Raw genomic sequence first — 17,851 nt, forward strand, 5'->3', positions numbered from 1 at the left:
GTGAATCTAAGTGTGCGTTCTCTAATTCTCTCCTTCTCTCTTTCTTTCTCTCTCTCGGAGGACCTGAGCCCTAGGACCATGCCCCAGGACTACCTGACATGATGACTCCTTGCTGTCCCCAGTCCACCTGGCCATGCTGCTGTTCCAGTTTCAACTGACCTGAGCCCTAGGACCATGCCCCAGGACTACCTGACATGATGACTCCTTGCTGTCCCCAGTCTACCTGGCCATGCTGCTGCTCCAGTTTCAACCTCCACCTGACTGTGCTGCTGCTCTAGTTTCAACTGTTCTGCCTTATTATTATTCGACCATGCTGGTCATTTATGAACATTGAACATCTTGACCATGTTCTGTTATAATCTCCACCCGGCACAGCCAGAAGAGGACTGGCCACCCCACATAGCCTGGTTCCTCTCTAGGTTTCTTCCTAGGTATTGGCCTTTCTAGGGAGTTTTTCCTAGCCACCGTGCTTCTACACCTGCATTGCTTGCTGTTTGGGGTTTTGGGCTGGGTTTCTGTACAGCACTTTGGGATATCAGCTGATGTACGAAGGGCTATATAAATAAATTGGATTTGATTTGATTTGGTGTGGAGGTTGGGTTGTGTCTAAAGAAGACCACAATGGAAATAGAAATAGGCCTACGACTTATGTGTTTGTGTACATTTTGATTTTTAATGCATTGCTGTTCTCACACTCGAGTCATGTGCATTTTAAAATGGTCAGACAAAAAGTATTCATTATTTAATTGTTTGATTGGTTGATTGTGATTATAGCCAGCTGAGCCTGTGGGCAGACAGATGAGAGGATGTAACTGGATCAAGACAGTGACCGACTCCTGTAGTACAGCCACAGCAGGCCTCTGGGGCGGGAAGCGCCTGTGTCCCCTCTGAAACATGACAACTACACCAGCAGAGAGGTCAAAGGGAAGCTGACCCCAAAGACAGAGCTCATCTACATACACAGTCTCTCACATTCAGCCTGGGGACAAATTAGATTGGCCCATGTTTGCATGAATTTTGTACCATGCTGGCAGGAAAGATGACGTTTTCCTCCTAAAATTGAGAGAACACAGCTAGACACCAAATCAAATGCATACTTCTCATCACTGCATCCGTCCAAAACCTGTATTCCTCAGTGCCAAGACTAATGCTGTATCTCTTTCCATAATTGGCAGTGGAGTACAGCAGTAGAGAAATAAGCTATTCATGGTATGACAAGGCAGACAGCCAGAGGGAAGAACAGTTGATCAGAAACCCCAGGGACTTAAAGCCTTCCCCAGCTTGGGCCTCTCCTGCCTGGGGCCATGTTGTGCAGAGGGCCCCTGGGAGAGTTGTCCAGCCAGTCAGTTAAAAAAAAAACATTGGATATCAGACCATCCGTGTGTGTGCTTGAGTGCGTATACACACACTGTGTGTGTGGCGACATGTGTCTGTAATGCCCTGTGCTGCCCAGGGTTCTGCAGAGAAATTCTGTTTACAGTGAAGCTGCAGGCAGCCCCCTCAGAGTAAACATGTCAGTCAGTAATGGAAGACAGCACCACCGAGGAGGAGAGATTGGAGTAAAATAAAAAAGTATGTGAACAGACACCGCCTCGTCCTCAAAGTGTCGTACAACAATTCGCGGTGTGCTCAGCTGGTGTGCTCATCTGTGCATGTTCTGAGTTTAAAGACAACATATACTAGAGGTGTTGGTTGAAATACCTTCCATTGGGATGTGAAGACCGGTGGTCAGAGAAAAGTTGCAGGGTCGAGGCTTAAAAAGGAAAGACTGTAGGCTAACAGTGGTTCACCAGACAGCTTGCAGAGACTCCCTCACTGGAGGAAAAACGCTGCTTACAGACATTTACTCAAGGCTCATATTGTTTGTCCACTCACCTCTCTCTTTCGCTCTAAATTAAAGCCCACTGGCAGAGTGGGTCTCTTGGCCTGACATGTTTCTCTACGCGGTCCACAGATCCGGTCACTGGTGAGTTCATTAAAAAAGGTGACCGCGGGCGGTACAGGTCCTGAGTGCTCTCCAGTCTCGACAGCATCTACACTCAGCGGCTAAACACCATCACGGCCATATTTCAACAGCGTCAAGTTAAAGCCTATCTGCACAGTGCACAGAGCCCCTGTAGAAACAGGTGAACCAATGGGTCAGAGTGGAGGAGCATCTCAGAGTAACACACCATCATCAATTCCCTAATGTCAGTGGATTAGTACAGAGCGAGAACAGGGGTAATATCACCTGCCCCGAGTAACACCAAGGTTTCGGACTGACCCACAGATGGACCCATCATACGAATTTGCGATTCGCCCCATTCCTCAACCTGTTGCAGGGCACTAACACAGAGACCATTTTACTCGCATATGTGCCTTAAATATTTTGCAATATTTTGTAAAGGTCAGCGTAGAGCCCTGTGTTGAACAGCCTCATCCATCTACCATGATGACCTGCAACACTTCATTTCATGGGACCAATTTAGTAACATCAGCTTCTCTATCAAGTTACACAGAAACCGGCCACATTCCTACTGAGGAAACAGATCTAGCCAAGGGTAAGAAGCAATAAGCAGGGAACTGACCTGTGTGGCGCTTGCCTGCGGAGGAGGAAGAAGGGGGGGCACCGGAGATGAGCGGGTCAGAGGCAGGGGTCACGGTGAGGCTACTCAGGGCTCCGGCTGGCAGTGGCTGGCCCCTCTTCAGTAGCTGCTTGTGCTCCTGCTGGCGGAAACGCGGGGGAACCTCACGGGGCGGGTAGCGGGGGCCTGAGGACGACGACGGCGGCGGAGGGGTCAGCTGCTGTGGTGTTTGCTGGGTGCTAGGGGGGGGCGCGCTTCCCATTGGTTCTGACTGAAGAGGAGGAGGAGGGGGGATGTGAGGCCTGGGGCAGGGTCACACTGGTGGTGGGGTGGTGGAGGGGACCGGGGCTGGGCTTAGCTGGCTCTGGCACTGGAGGACACAAACACAACACAGGAAGCAAGGTATTAGCTAATGCTGCACAGCACACATCACTAATCCACTGTACTTTGCAAGACAACATTGTTGGTTGTAGCACCCAGAGCACATGAGCTGTGCACCCCTGAATGCGTTATCATTTCCCTGATCGAGTATGACATGAACACACTGATCATTTGAACTGATGTTCATAGGTTGATTTGAACTGATGTTCATAGGTTGAAACAACAAATGACCTCTAACCCTAGAGCAACCAGGCAAGGTTTTATTCTCAAAAACGTTATACCCCAAATATCTGACACCCGTATAACATGGATTGAAATCAAGCGAAACGTGGTTAGTAATAACATTCCTTATGAGCCGACCTGTGCATTAACACCGACAGACAGCCCAGACAACATGAAAGGGCAGGTTCTTACACACACACACACTCACCTCTGCCTGACCCTGTGCATTCTTCTGTCTATTAGTTCCCCATAACAGCCCTCTAATCAAGCCTTGACCAGACTGAGTGGTATTAGCAGTCAGTACTAGCAGGACCTACTGTGTCAGCCTACTGTGTCAGCCTACTGTGTCAGCCTACTGTGTCAGCCTACTGTGTCAGCCTACTGTGTCAGCCTACTGTGTCAGCCTACTGTGTCAGCCTACTGTGTCAGCCTACTGTGTCTAAAGGAGCTTAGCTGAGCCCTCTGGGTGAGCAGGAGGCTGAGGCTGGACAGGCTAAGAGCTGCCCGCGAGGGCTGGAGGGGAAACGGCACAGAGGCTTACGGAAGTGTGTGTGTGTGTGTGTGTCTGCACCAAGGCTTATGTAGCACAAGTGTGTGGGTGCGCATTACGCAACTGCATTGGAAAGAGGTTAACACCCTGCATATCTGACATGGTATGTGTGCTCACTGTCCATGCTGACTAGAAAAGCATGGCAGCCATATTGTCTCTCAATACTTTATGACCTTCATGAGCTGCTACATCAGTTTGGTGAATGTGAATACGGTTTGTTGTGGTTCTATACTCCCTAGGTGGCTACAGAGGAGAATTCATAGGCTGGTTTTAAAAACAACAGGCTGGCAGGTATGCCTCAGGGGGGAGAAAGGAGAGAGAGAGAGAGAGGACGGGAGAGAGCGAAGGGATTGGCACAGGAGAGATGCAGATTAGCAACCAGGCAACAGATCTCTCACTCTTCTGGGAACACAGGAGCCACTGTGAGCACTGTGGACACACATGGGAACATACAAATGCACACAATGACATTTGAGGTCATATCAGTCTGACCAATTAGGACAACTGCAGCTTTTGTCATTTTTTCATGGTTTTCCAAGTTGTGGCTCCAGAGAAAATAGAGCGAGAAACTAACAGGGTGTGACTGTGTAGAATCCCACACATGGAACAGTAAAGGCCTGATGTGGCTGACTAGCTGTCCTGTGCTGCAACAGCGGGGGTTAAAGCAAACACTGCAGGCAGGCCCACGTATTCCCTCTGCCTGCCAAAGGCCTGTCCCACTGCCAACACCGTTTCTATAAACAGAGCACCCTCTGCACATGAGCTGTGCACCCCTGTGCCTCTGACACACACACTCAATATACTTTCAAATATGCGCATACACAACTAGGTTCTCTCGCTCATAAACTGCATACTGCCTGCTGATCTACCTCCATCTCTGGGCAGAGCTGGCCCCTCCAGCAGCAGGAGCTAGCGAGCTGGTTGGGCGCTGCAGCAGGCAGCTGGTGACGCACATATCTGATTAAATTCAGCCTCAGCCCGCCCGACGCAGTCACAGCCAATCAGTAGGCAGGGTGCTGTGTCCTCACCACGCACCCCCCTCGGCTCTCTCCCTTTCCTTCGTCCTGCTCCTCTCCCTCCTCACGCTTGCCTTTTACAATGTCCACCCTCTCCTGTTTCGTTTCACCCTCCGCTCAGCCATTTCATTCTCTCCCTTCAACCTGTCCCTCACCCTCCCTCCCTTTTATTCTCTAGTGCTCCCTCCCCCTCGTTCATCCAATTCGGTCTCTCTCATTGTTCACTGCTGCTCTGAATCCATTAGAGGAAGCAGATGGACTGCTGGGCTGTTACTGGGCCGGCAGCCTCACACACACCCTATGAATCACAGCTTCTATGACGTGGTGGGAGGGTGTGCGGGTGTACATTGTGAGTGTGGATATCCCACATTACGCGAGTATATCTGAGGGGGTGTGCGTTTCCACTCTATTCTCCAGTAGCCTCTGTTTAGGACAACACTGGTGCTTTTACAACACAATTAAATAGCTATTAAAGCACTATGTTGTGCGTGTAAATGATCACAGTTTATCTGGTCTATGATGGGAAATTGCAGTTGTTATTCCAGCCAGCTGTGTATTGTGTATCCATCTTTGGAATAATCTGCATTTAATAACTCAGTGAAAAAGAGTTTACTCAGGAGAGAGTAGCTGCGTGTGTGTGTGCACACGAGCATGTGTGTGAGCATGAATGGCGGCTACGATACGACGTCTCTCGGCTCTAAATAAAAAGAGATCTAGCAAAACATTACTCCTTTTATTTTGGGGGGAAAGAGTTTTTTTTTTTTATCCATAACGTACGCTAAAGCGCTTCGCGGGAGATTTTCTGAGGCGAAACAAAATCCCTTCACCAGGATGAGAGAAAGCGATATCAAAATGCTGTCTAGTCAAGTTCTCTAGCGCCATCATTCGTGTGAGAGATTTTTTCTCTTCTATATATATGGGAGATTCACCTGTATGTCTGATGGGAGAGATAGCAGGTGATATGTGTGACATTGTCCTACACCCAAAGACTTAGAGGGGAGATTGAGAGATCGTAGGAACACCCAGAGCAAGAGGCAAAGTAAAGGGAGAGAATGAAAGATGGAATGAATGGAGAATGGTATAGAGAATTAGAGAGAGCGCGCAAATTAGAGTGTGAGAACGAGAGAGAATGAAAGAGAAGGAGCGCAAACAAACTGCAATACTAGACCTTTTCGGGTCGCTAAAGCCTTAAAAACACTATTTGATGTTCAAAGGAGAGTCAATTAAATAAACCATTATAACGAGACACACTGTAAATTCCATTAAACCCTCAAGGGAGGAGAAGCACTCCTAACCAAACTTGTAATTTTGGCCTCCTGTCCCCCACTCAATGATTAACTAAGCCGAAAGAGATGAAAAAGCTTGAGTGAAAAGGATGATGGTCAAGAGGGCAGGCCCTGGTGCATAAGGAGCCATTGGCTCGGTTATGGAGTGTGCGCCTGGCTTTGAAGGGTTCTGGGAATCGTCCATGTCAGAGGTTAGCTACGTGCTGCTATTGTGTGATGAGGACGCATTTTAATATGTGACCGTGTTTATAGTGGGGAGGGCTGTGTGTAGAACACATAAGTGAACTACAGAAGAGGTTTATCTGCATCCTGTATGACTCTCATTGGAAATCAAATGTTAATGTGACTTCATGAAAAGCCATATTTTTCATATCCAAGCATTGGAAAGTAGTGATGTAGGGACTTAACTAAACCATCTGACCGATGAGGTGTATGTGTGTTTAGTGGCCTTGTATAAGTGGATACAGGGTAGTTGAGAGGAGTGACAGTACTAAAGGTTACGAGGGGCTATAGACTTTAGCGGTACAGCAGGATCAGTAGCTTTGAGTGTTGATGGTTGCTTGTTAAGATACACTCTCACAAGAGACTGTCTGGGTGTGTGCCATGGGGGGGGTCTGAGGTTCCATCTGTCAGTAGTAAATCGTGTAGCAGGTCAGAGACCCCCACACACACAGAGACACTAAAAGGCACAGCTTTCCACCCCTCACCCTTCCCTGGGTACTAGGCCGCCGCCCGTCACCATGGAGATGCCTAATGCACCTCTGCGGGCCTCCTGTGACCCACCACCCCGCCCTGAGCCCCGACACACACACTAATGAGCAGAGGGCTCATCTCAGCAGTGTTGACTCATTCTCGCCACACTTTCTACATGCTTTAGGAGTCTGGTTGATCCATAGATACGATTCATAGAGACAGCTTGTTAGAATTCACTGCAGTTAACTATGGGTAGATAACACGAAGCCACAGTCACACACTTAGATACGATTCAGTCAGTCCTCCCTTATCCATACAGTGTATCCAAAGGAGATTGTTGCCCAAAGACTGATCTAAGGTCAGGTGTGTTCTCTACACGCTATGGTGAGAAGGTGATCCTAAATCTGTGCACAAGGACAGCTTCAATCCACGTGCCTTAGGAGTCATGTGTATACCACTGAGCCAATGCTTCCCACGTAGATATGATTCGTCAGCATATCCTCGTCAACACACAAAAATGGCAGAGTGGTGTTGGTGGTTTGGACATGAAAAGGCAGAATGTGACCTGAAGCAGAAGACAGGAGGGCTGCCTCTTCCAGACACACCAGGCAGTCCTGCTCAGCAACACATACCCTCTCCCCCATGCAAAGCCTCATCTTTAAATGCCATTAATATCAGCACATACGCTTTTCTATTAATCTGCCTCTAAATGTGACATGAGCCCTCTCAGCTGTGATGTAACGGAGGGTATATTGAATTGCCTCTTCTGTCTGCAGCGTGTGAGTGATAATCCAACATGAATACAAGCAGAAAATATCCCCCACTTCTCTGTCCCCTCCCTTCCACTTCATCCCCCTCTCTCTACTCCTAAATCAACCCCCTCTACTTGACATGCAAGCAAAGAGACAAAACAATTATCCTTCGCATCCATAAACCAGGATCCATTCATTCACTATTCATTTACAGAGTATTTATTAATGTTGCAGTTAGACACAGAAAGGCGACGGCGCCCCTGCCCCCCCCCCCCTCCCCAAAGTCAATTATCCCCCAATTAGATTGCGATTTAAGAAATCCGACTAAAAAGTGTTGACAATTAATTGAATGTGAAATTGCAAATTAATCCAATATGCATATTACGATGTGATGTCGTCCGGTTTCCCGGGTGGAAATAATGCAGTTCTCCTGTCACCGCAGTGACACCTTGTAAATATGTCAGTCGCCGTGGCAAATTGTTGGGTTGCCATGGTAGCAGAGCGGTCTCCTGGGAAGGGGAGAAAACAGCATGGGGTAAAGGTGGCATGCTTCCCAGTTTTTCTACCGAAAACAGTTCGGTATAGTAAGTGCATATAATGACGGCATTGTGACGTTTTTGTTCATTTGGTACAGTTTTATGGGGCTGTTCGGGCACAGAATTCTCTCTCTAGTCAGTAGCCGAAGTCAGCAGCCGAAGTCTACGCCCTTTCGTCCGTGATTGGTCAACAGTGATTCTTCAATAAAGACTTGTCATTCAACAAGAGACAACTCCTTTTCATGCATTTGTCATTGAGAAGTACTACACAAAACATCTTACTTAGATGTAAAATTGCACAACTAAGAGCTCTTAAATTAATTTGGACTATTTTAAGATGGTGTAAACTGGCTACGGCGTCTCAAATGGACAAACCGCACTATTGTTGCTTCCCCCCCCCCCTCTTTTTCATCAAAGGACTTTTAAGGGAGTATGCAAGTACACTCGTTCGGGTCGCCTAGCCGACATCGGCTAGCAGCCAGCCGAACTGAAGCATACCGAAGCCTTAAGGGGAAACGTAGGTAAAAGATTGACACGCATTAAGTTTGTTCTTGAATACATTATAAAGGCAGGCGCTGTTTTTCTGATTACACCAGGGCTGGGTAGAGAATGCGTCAGGCATACCCGGGTATTACTGATGGCTTTCGCTCACAAACTCAGAAGCCACCACCTGTTTCCATTAACTGCGTCACTCTGAGCAGTGGGGGTATGGTGCATTATGTGTGTGCGCGCAGCACGATGGGGTTTGATTGTGGGGAATAATCAGCGTTCCCCTGCCCTCCATGCTAATAGAGGGCTGAGGCGCACTCCCTCTACCCCAACAGGGACTGCCTGGGTGGGGAGGCTGGTGGCTGGTCCCCTGTCTCACTGGAGCTCCATGGCTAATGGGGGGCACAGGAGTTAATTCCACAGCGCCAGCGCCTCATCTAGTTTTCATACATATGATCGCACCAGGCAAGACCGATTACCGCAAACAAATTGAAACGTGAGCGGAAGGGAGGATGAGGAAGCGGGAAAGGTGATTGGAGAAGGGATGAGGCTGTGTGTGGGGTTGTGGGTGTACAAACGTGTGTTAGAGAGTGATGAGAGATCATTGATATGGACAGAGACATCACAGCTACATACTGATTTGCCCACACACACACACACACCTTATTTAGTGACATGGATGCTAACTGAAGTAAAACAGTCCTATGCTACTTAGAGGGCTCTGTAGCAAATTGAGCGGAGAACATTTTCTCTCTTGCTTACCTTAAAAGTAGGCTATACAGTGTCCATTTAGTTGTTTCAGCTCTACAAGTTCATTTTTGGTCCTATTCTCTGTAGGCTGACGCTTGAATGCACTCATCCCACTTCCTTTCCCTCTCAGTTTATACACTCTGTCATCTAACTTCAAACTAAACCTTCTCAGTCTGCTGTTGGACACCCTAAGTCACCCCTCGGCTTAAAATGGTTCCTTCTCGCTTGGTGACTCACCAACAGACGGAGCACAGAGTCTCCCCCAGAGATAATTAGACAGACCTTAACGAGGTCAAAGGTCAAGAAAGTGCCATTGACCTCTACACAACGCAAACGGACGTCGGGCCAAACCCCAATGCCTATTGGCGAGGGTGGTTAGCTGTTGGGGTGTGTTGGGGCCAATCCCCGGTAACACAAACAGGACACACACCTTTTAGAGGGCGAGGTGCTGACCAGCGCAAACTGAACAGATGCTCTAATGGGCTTTAGAGTGGACCAAAGCCCTGGCCCCATCTGTCTAATGCCTGCCTGCAGGGGTTTAACACCTACACGCATTAACAACGACCCCCTGGCTTATTCACACGCAATGACACACATTCTTCACACACTAGACTCATTTGTTGGCTAAATACAATAGGAAACGTTTGACGTGGGGGACCGAGCGGCGCAGTGGTCTAAGGCACTGCATCGCAGTGCGAGAGGCGTCACTACAGACACTACAGCTTTATCACAACTGGCCGTGATCGGGAGTCCCATAGGGCGGCGCACAATTGTCCCGGCGTCGTCCAGGTTAGGAGAGATTTTGGCCGGAGTAGGCCGTCATTGTAAATAAGAATTTGCTCTTAACCGATTTGCCTAGTTAAATAAAGGTTAAATAAAAAACGCCCCCCCCCCCCGTTAGGAGCTCCCATCTGGGCGCCTTCTCTTGTGTGTCTGTATGTTAGACGACAGCCCGTATGCTACACAGCCCTTATCTGTATGTATACGCCTTTGTGGCTCATATGAACTAATATGAACCGATTAGGGCCGTGTGTGTTTCAATCATTTTCATGCACTTTTAAAAAGCTGTGCGGCTATGAGTGGCAGTTAGTCATTCCACTCACCTTTGGTTTTCGTGTCAGCACCCTAGAAGACACACAGGGAGAGAGAAGTCAACAGCTGTAAACGTAAAGTTGTTTTTGTTCAATGATTAATGTGGAGCTAGCAAAATGGTGTGTCATAAAAGTTTGTCATTAACTAAAACATTAGTGCATTACAGGAAGGAATGTATGTACTTTTACACAACAGGGAAGGAAACTGTTAAACTCAGAATCAAAGTAAACATGAGAAATTATATTCCCAGTAGAACTTCATCACATTGCAGGCTGCCAAATTGGATGCAGCCCACAATCGCATATTCATACAACGAATGGGCAAATATCTTAAATGAAAAGCCATTTGAAATTAGCTGAAAATGTAGGGATGTGGGACATTGAGACATAACTGGCAGTAGGCTGTGTGGGCCTGATTAGACACGCAAGGTAAAACGCCTCAGTCTTCAAGGCCCAAACAGCCCCACCTGGGAAGACGCCTGCTATAAAGTGCCTTGGCACGGCTGCTGGCTAGTGGAAGTGATAATTACAGGCTGTCTGTCTAATCTGTCTGAGTGCAAATGTGTGTTAGCAGCCCGACCAATATGGGATTTGTGGGTCCGATACCGATACTAGGGAGGCAAAGGTCACTTGAATACGTGCCAATAAGTTTTTCTTCTTTTAGGAGGCAGAATGAAAAATATTGCACTCCAAAAGGATTAACAGAGTCTAAATGATGATTTAACCAAATATTAAAATGAACATTATTTGTATTGAGTAGATTCACTACAGTGCTTTAAACAGTCAAGTAAAGAACCACTATGGCAACCTCGCAACAAGAGCTTGTTATGACAAGCCCGCGCTAGATGTTAATTGCGAAAATGTTTTCTTACTGAAACCATAATGTAAATTATACCGTTATTCAATACAAAATGTATTTATTTGGCTACATATTTCAACTGCAGATGGCATGCGCTGATGACTGAAAACATTCACGCAGGAAAATGTTTGCCGCACTGGTTGTAGTCACACGTTCAGGGATGTATCACGGATGAGTCAGTGTTCACTTAGGCGCCAGTCCAGTCGCACATAGGTAGCACAGATTGCTAGCTAGCTAGGCTAACTACCTTGCTGGCTAGCTAAGTGAGCATACAATGAGGACAGGGCTCCTTGCTTGGTAACGGGTACTTTTGATTATTTCCTCATACGTCTTCGCTGGCTGTGAAAAACCACCATGCACATGCTCACGTCCTGAAGGATGTTCAAGGAGCAGCTCTCAAGAGCGCCCCCCTCAGGCAAATATTGAAAACGAATTTGTTCATTCTATGTATATAATATCCACACTATCTGTGGAATAAAGCTCGAAACAAATATTTCTGTGAAAGGGCTAATATCGGCCGATAACATTCGTCAACTGATTTAACTGTCGGGCTCGAGTATGCGTTTGCGCATAGCATCGTGCATAGCATAGCACATAGCATAGTGTTTTATATGCCTGTGTGTACAATTGTATGACTGTGCGAATGGCGTGCGTCTATGTGCGACAGCAACATCTCCTTGGTTACCAGAGCCAGGCTAGTGTTTCCAACAGAGCAGTGTGTGTAGCTAGTGTGCCAGCTCTAATCTGTCTTTAAATAGGGTCCATACACCTGGCAGTGTGCTGCCTGCAGGGTTATTGGCTCTAGGCTAATCCATGAGGTTAAACTAGGGAGCAACTCCCACACTCAGTCATAAGGAGACCATACTGAACACACCTACCTGGGGAACAGAGGTGAATGACAGAGGGAAGGAGGGAGAAGGTGTAGCCTGATGGAGATGTTTTTCAGAAGGAGGTTTGAGGAGAGAGACGTAACAACTTACCTGTTTCTGAGCAGCTTCCTTCTTGGTCTTTTCTTGCTTTTTATTTTTATTTTCTTCCATCAAATGGTTCTCTTCTCGTGTTGTTCGCTTCTCTCAGCTGCAAACAGAAAGGGAGAGGTTTTCAGAACAGGGCAGAGAGGAGCAGCAGGCTTTAAGTTCAGTAACCTAGGGCTACAATTTCCCTTTCATCTGATAAGAGGTCAATGTCAGAGCAGCAGGCTTTAAGTTCAGTAACCTAGGGCTGCAATTTCCCTTTCATCCGCTTAGAGGTCAATGTCAGAGCTAGCAGACTTTTTGAAGCCAAGCACATTCAGCATTTCAGAAGTAACACATTGAGTTGCTTCTTAAATGCAATTTCCTTCATGGCCAGAGAGAGATTGGCGGCGGGGGGGGGGGGGGGGGAGCAACAGATGGACACCCGGAAACTGACAGAGGGAGAAATGGGGGGGGAAGAGATAGAAAATAAGGAAAGACTGAGAAAGAAAGAACAAACTCAAGGCCTTTCCCAAAGTCTGTCTCCAGTGGCCAGCCAAGCAGCCAAAGGAGAGATCAGATAGCTGGAGAGCCTGCGAGAGAAATTGGTTTATTTAAGCCTTTATTTGTTTTGGCTGAAGTTCGGTGACGGTTCCTGGAAACTATTAAAGGCATGAGGAGAGGGACTGGGGGAGCCTGTGTGTGCATACGTATGTGTGTGTGTGTGTGTCTAAAGCCTACTAGTGCCGGTCAGCCATTTCAATCTGGTCAGTGTTGCCAGCTAAGTAAGTGCCACTCGGTGGACATTCTGGTTATTATCTGGTCAATGGGAAAACTCAAGTGTGATCAATACTAGACAGCTTCCAACTAACTGGCTGTTCCTCTCACCGCAAATCCAGCCGTTTATCGTGGAACTCTGGGATCTCAACGTACTCTTCAACTCCCTCCACACAAACAAATCGGCCATTGTGCTCTGTCCTAAGCAATAGTAAGGCCGTAAACACACATTTTTCTCAGTGCTTGAATGACTGACACACACACACCGGAGCTTACCGGAGTTTCTCCAGCCTCAGACAGTGTCCATAGGGGCCTGCACATGAATACAATGATGAATTATCATAATAATGACAGGGAGAGTAATGATATGCCCGCCTCCCAGTGTGTTGCCTGTTGGTAGGGGAATGGAACTGTCAATCAGAGTGACAGGCAGAGGCAGGCTGAGAGTGAGTAAATGGTGGGGAGGTGTGTCCATAGGGACAGCCACGTTGAGAGAGAGCGAGTGAGCGAGAGGGGGGAGAAGGGAGAGAGCGAGTGGAGAGAGAGAGAGAGAGAGACCTGTTGCCTCAAGTTAAGGGAAACCAGTGAAGAACAAACACCATTGTAAATACAACCTATATTTATGTTTATTCATTTTCCCCTTTATACTTTAATTATGTGCACATCATTACAACACTGTATATATAAGACATTCTTTTAGAACTTTGAGTGTAATGTTTACTGTTCATTTTTTATTGTTTATGTCACTTTTGTTTATGTATTTCACTTTCTTTGGCAATGTTAACATGTGTTTCCCATGTCAATAAAGCCCCTTAAATTGAACGGAGAGAGTGCGAAAGAGGGAGAGAAAGAAATTGGCAGGCAGGCATTAACTGTCAATCTACAGTACAGCTAGTGTACTGCCAGCAACGAATACTGACAGAGGCCTTGTCTAGCTGTAATGACTGAGGGAGGACAGTACAACGCACTATCAGACTACTATTTATTATAGAGGGAACTGTGTGTGTGTGTGGTGCATTAGTATCTAATCAGACAGAAAGGCTGGTTGATCTCTGCCTGGTATTAAGTAGGAGCTCAATAGTGTCTCCTCTCTCAGACCTGCCTATTAACCAGACCAGCACTCCCGCACAGCACTAACAATCCAACAACCTCATAGGCTACCACTCCCCCTTCACCCGCCCCCTCGACCAATCACAATGCCCGGTCAGTCTAACTGGCATCTCTCCCCACCACCATCCTCCTTGCTGATATTCCTTGGCACCTGTCCAAAAAGCAGGGGGGGCTCACTGGCACTGTTCTGAATGTTGAAATCACCCTCAGAATAGAAAGGGGTGGAAGGAGGGGGAAGGGGACATTGGATCGGGATATAAAAATATCCGGTGGAACCCTTTAAGTGCTGGAACTTTCCCAAAGAGAGCCTCTGACTCAGTCCATCTACTGCTTAGTGACTACTAGCCTACCGCTGTCCTAGCTGTTGTTAACATGGGATCTCCCATACAGCCCATCTGGTGGGCCAGCTTATGACAGAGGAGACAGAAGTGGGGGAACGGTTATGACAATAACAGTACACCACGCGTATTTACTTAGGGACCTCTCACTTCCTAGAAAATACACGGTTACGGAAACGTATGAAGGACGACAGACGGTCTATTTTGGTAGCAGGCTAGTAGAGTTTGATCTAACACACCACGCTGTACAGTACAACCACCTGTGTTCCTGTATCCAAGATCATAACAAGCCACTGTTCACTGCCGTGCTGCCCCACTCATCCATAGGAGCAGCATTGAAATCGAAACCTGTGTATTGATGTGTAGCCTATATTTTGGGTAATTACAGGGCTCATCCGTAAAAGAGACCTTGGTCTCAGCATGACTTCCTGTCAAAATACAAGTTTAAATTAAACATTTAACCTGTGTGTAGGCGATTCCCAAAATATTGTGTTATAGATATCCATTTCTGCGCCGCAGCAGACAAACTGAAAGGCATTTTTTAAAATAATTGTTTAAAAAAAATTGTTTTTATTGAATATCCGAAACATACAATATACGTGCAGTGAAGCCGCTCAACAACTACATCATACCAGTCATCCAACAGACTCCCATTCAGAGCGCCAAACAGAAGCATCCAGGGTCAATGCCCTGCTCAAGGGAACATTGAAAGATCTCCAACAAGGCCAAAAAACCATGAACCCGAACCCCCGAAGATGCCCCAGTTACCCAATAGTTGTCCCTCAACCATTCGAGACCCCTACCACAGCTCCCCAAGAAAAATATAATTAATTCCATTCTCCACCCCCAAGAACCAACAACCAAGAGAATGAACTAAAGAGAAAAAAAGAAAACAGTAACCCCACCCCCCCCAAAAAAAGATTTAAAACAAAGGACATCAAGAACAACTAAAATCATAACAGGAAATGCCAACTGTATATGTTTGTGTGCATGTCTGGCACTATTACATGTATGTGTTTGTTCTTGTATGTGTTTATTTGAATGAGAGTGTGTGTATATGCATGTATACAAACACCTGCACGGCATCAGCCTCAAGTAAACCAGCATTAGTTGTAAAAACACTAACCCCCAGTGTCATTCAAACATACGTTTTATTATGTTTTATTTGTACTTTTATCTTTGACCATCATTTTCTCCCCCACACAGCAACTCCACTCGTCGCCAATTCCACATCCCATCTATCTCCACGTCGGGTTTCTACACAACATATATCTTTCAACTATGCTGTGATGTTTAACGTACAATTCCAATCTATCTAATCGAATAGAATCCACAAATTGTGAGTTGAAGATAAATACTTTTACTAAGAGTATTAGAAATTGACTGAACCAGTCACCCAAGATCTCCTAACAGTACTATTTCTAGGGTCAATTTTAGATCAATGCTATGCATTTTCAGCCATTCCTGAACCTGAGACCAGAAACATGCTAACTGGGGGAAAAATAAAAATAAAAAAAGTCTATTGATTCTGTATCCTCACAACAAAATCTGCAGCGCTTCAATGATTTTATGCCCCAAATATTCAACATGTTGTTGGTGGCAAGAATTCTATATAATAATTTTAGCTGAAAAGCATGAAGTCTTGAATCTTGCATTGTTTTATACACTGCTCAAAAAAATAAAGGGAACACTAAAATAACACATCCTAGAACTGAATGAATGAAATATTCTTATTAAATACTTTTTTCTTTACATAGTTGAATGTGCTGACAACAAAATCACACAAAAATTATCAATGGAAATCAAATTTATCAAGCCATGGAGATCTGGATTTGGAGTCACACTCAAAATTAAAGTGGAAAACCACACTACAGGCTGATCCAACGTTGATGTAATGTCCTTAAAACAAGTCAAAATGAGGCTCAGTAGTGTGTGTGGCCTCCACGTGCCTGTATGACCTCCCTACAACACCAGGGCATGCTCCTGATGAGGTGGCGGACGGTCTCCTGAGGGATCTCCTCCCAGACCTGGACTAAAGCACTGGACAGTCTGTGGTGCAACAGACTGGCGTTGGTGGATGGAGCAGATTGGATTCAGGTCTGGCGAAAGGGCGGGCCAGTCCATAGCATCAATGCCTTCCTCTTGCAGGAACTGCTGACACTCCAGCCACATGAGGTCTAGCACAACCTTAGCCACTTGTGTGGGTTGTAGACTCCGTCTCATGCTACCACTTGAATGCTGGCAGTGCTTTCACTCTAAAGTGACCAAAACATCAGCCAGGAAGCATAGGAACTGAGAAGTGGTCTGGTCACCACCTGCAGAACCACTCCTTTATTCGGGGTGTCTTGCTAATTGCCTATAATTTCCACCTGTTGTCTATTCCACTTGCACAACAGCATGTGACATTTATTGTCAATCAGTGTTGCTTCCTAAGTGGACAGTTTGATTTCACAGAAGTGTGATTGACTTGGGAGTTACATTGTGTTGTTTAAGTGTTTTTTTGAGCAGTGTATATTTTGTTACATGAATACTGAGTATGTCTACTTTATCAGCCCATTTTATAGGTAAACTGCAGAGTAATGTAATGTAAAAAAAAAAAAAGCTGTATTTTTTCAAGATCCAATACATCATTTTGTACACTTATCATAATTAGTTATTAGTTACTTAGATGTTATGTGTGTAGTAAATCTGAGTCGGTTGATGTGTATGACATTGGATGCGATTTAGTGAGAGTGTGTACGATGTCTGTATAAGAGTAATAATGTGTGATGTCCAAGTAAAATAATAACTACACCAATTGCATGGTTGAGTGACTGTGTGTAACATGTAGTGCGTATAGCCTTAACATTCATAATTGTAATCCATATTGTATTAGCGTCATAATTACATCATAATTACCTTTAACATCATTGAAAAACACACAGCATTTCCATAGCAATTGACGTTTCACATGATCATGAAAAAGACCTTGCATTACTCTAGACGGCTTCACTACAGTACAAATATATTCCGCACAATATGTTATTCCCCAATGCCCCTATTTTGATATCTTCCCCTTGCCTGTTGTAAACTTATATAAACTTGTAGACAAATATATAAAAAAGACAAACAAACAATACACATTAAATTATTAAACAGTTTGACAATAGAGAGGGAGAGAAAAGAGAGAAGAGAGCGAGATCGTGTGTGTATGTATAAGTCCGTATGTGTAAGCGAGCATGTAATTGAGAGCTGTCTCAGAATAGCTGTCCATCTATAAGAGTTTGTCCACAATGAGAAAGGCACGCTTACCCTTCTCCCTTTGTTGCCTTCGTACCGGATACAGTCTCTTACGACGTTCGTTTATCTCCCTTGGAAAATCATTTATTGTTATTGTGCTGAATGTGCCCTGCTGCCCTTTATATAAATAGATTCAATTATAACAGGCATCCCCATTCAAGTCAATGTTATAATCATCTGGTCTGAACCAGAGATTTAACATGAC

At 45.8% G+C, this 17,851-nt stretch overlaps 1 protein-coding gene across 3 annotated transcripts in view; it reads right to left on the reverse strand.

Moving 5' to 3' along the window:
• LOC109867394 (trinucleotide repeat-containing gene 6C protein) overlaps positions 1–17,851 on the reverse strand; it is a 76,901-nt gene that overhangs the window by 45,768 nt on the left and 13,282 nt on the right. For all 3 annotated transcript variants that reach the window (XM_031830991.1, XM_031831003.1, XM_031830995.1), the window contains exons 2-4: positions 12,170–12,266; positions 10,343–10,364; positions 2,568–2,934 (exon numbers count right to left, since the gene is read on the reverse strand). In XM_031830991.1, the coding sequence (XP_031686851.1) occupies positions 2,568–2,826 (259 nt within the window). In that variant the 5' untranslated portion in view covers positions 2,827–2,934; positions 10,343–10,364; positions 12,170–12,266. The remainder of the gene's footprint in view (positions 1–2,567; positions 2,935–10,342; positions 10,365–12,169; positions 12,267–17,851) is intronic.

The sequence above is a fragment of the Oncorhynchus kisutch genome, linkage group LG1, assembly GCF_002021735.2.
Source record: "Oncorhynchus kisutch isolate 150728-3 linkage group LG1, Okis_V2, whole genome shotgun sequence".
NCBI classification, from domain to species: Eukaryota; Metazoa; Chordata; class Actinopteri; order Salmoniformes; family Salmonidae; genus Oncorhynchus; species Oncorhynchus kisutch.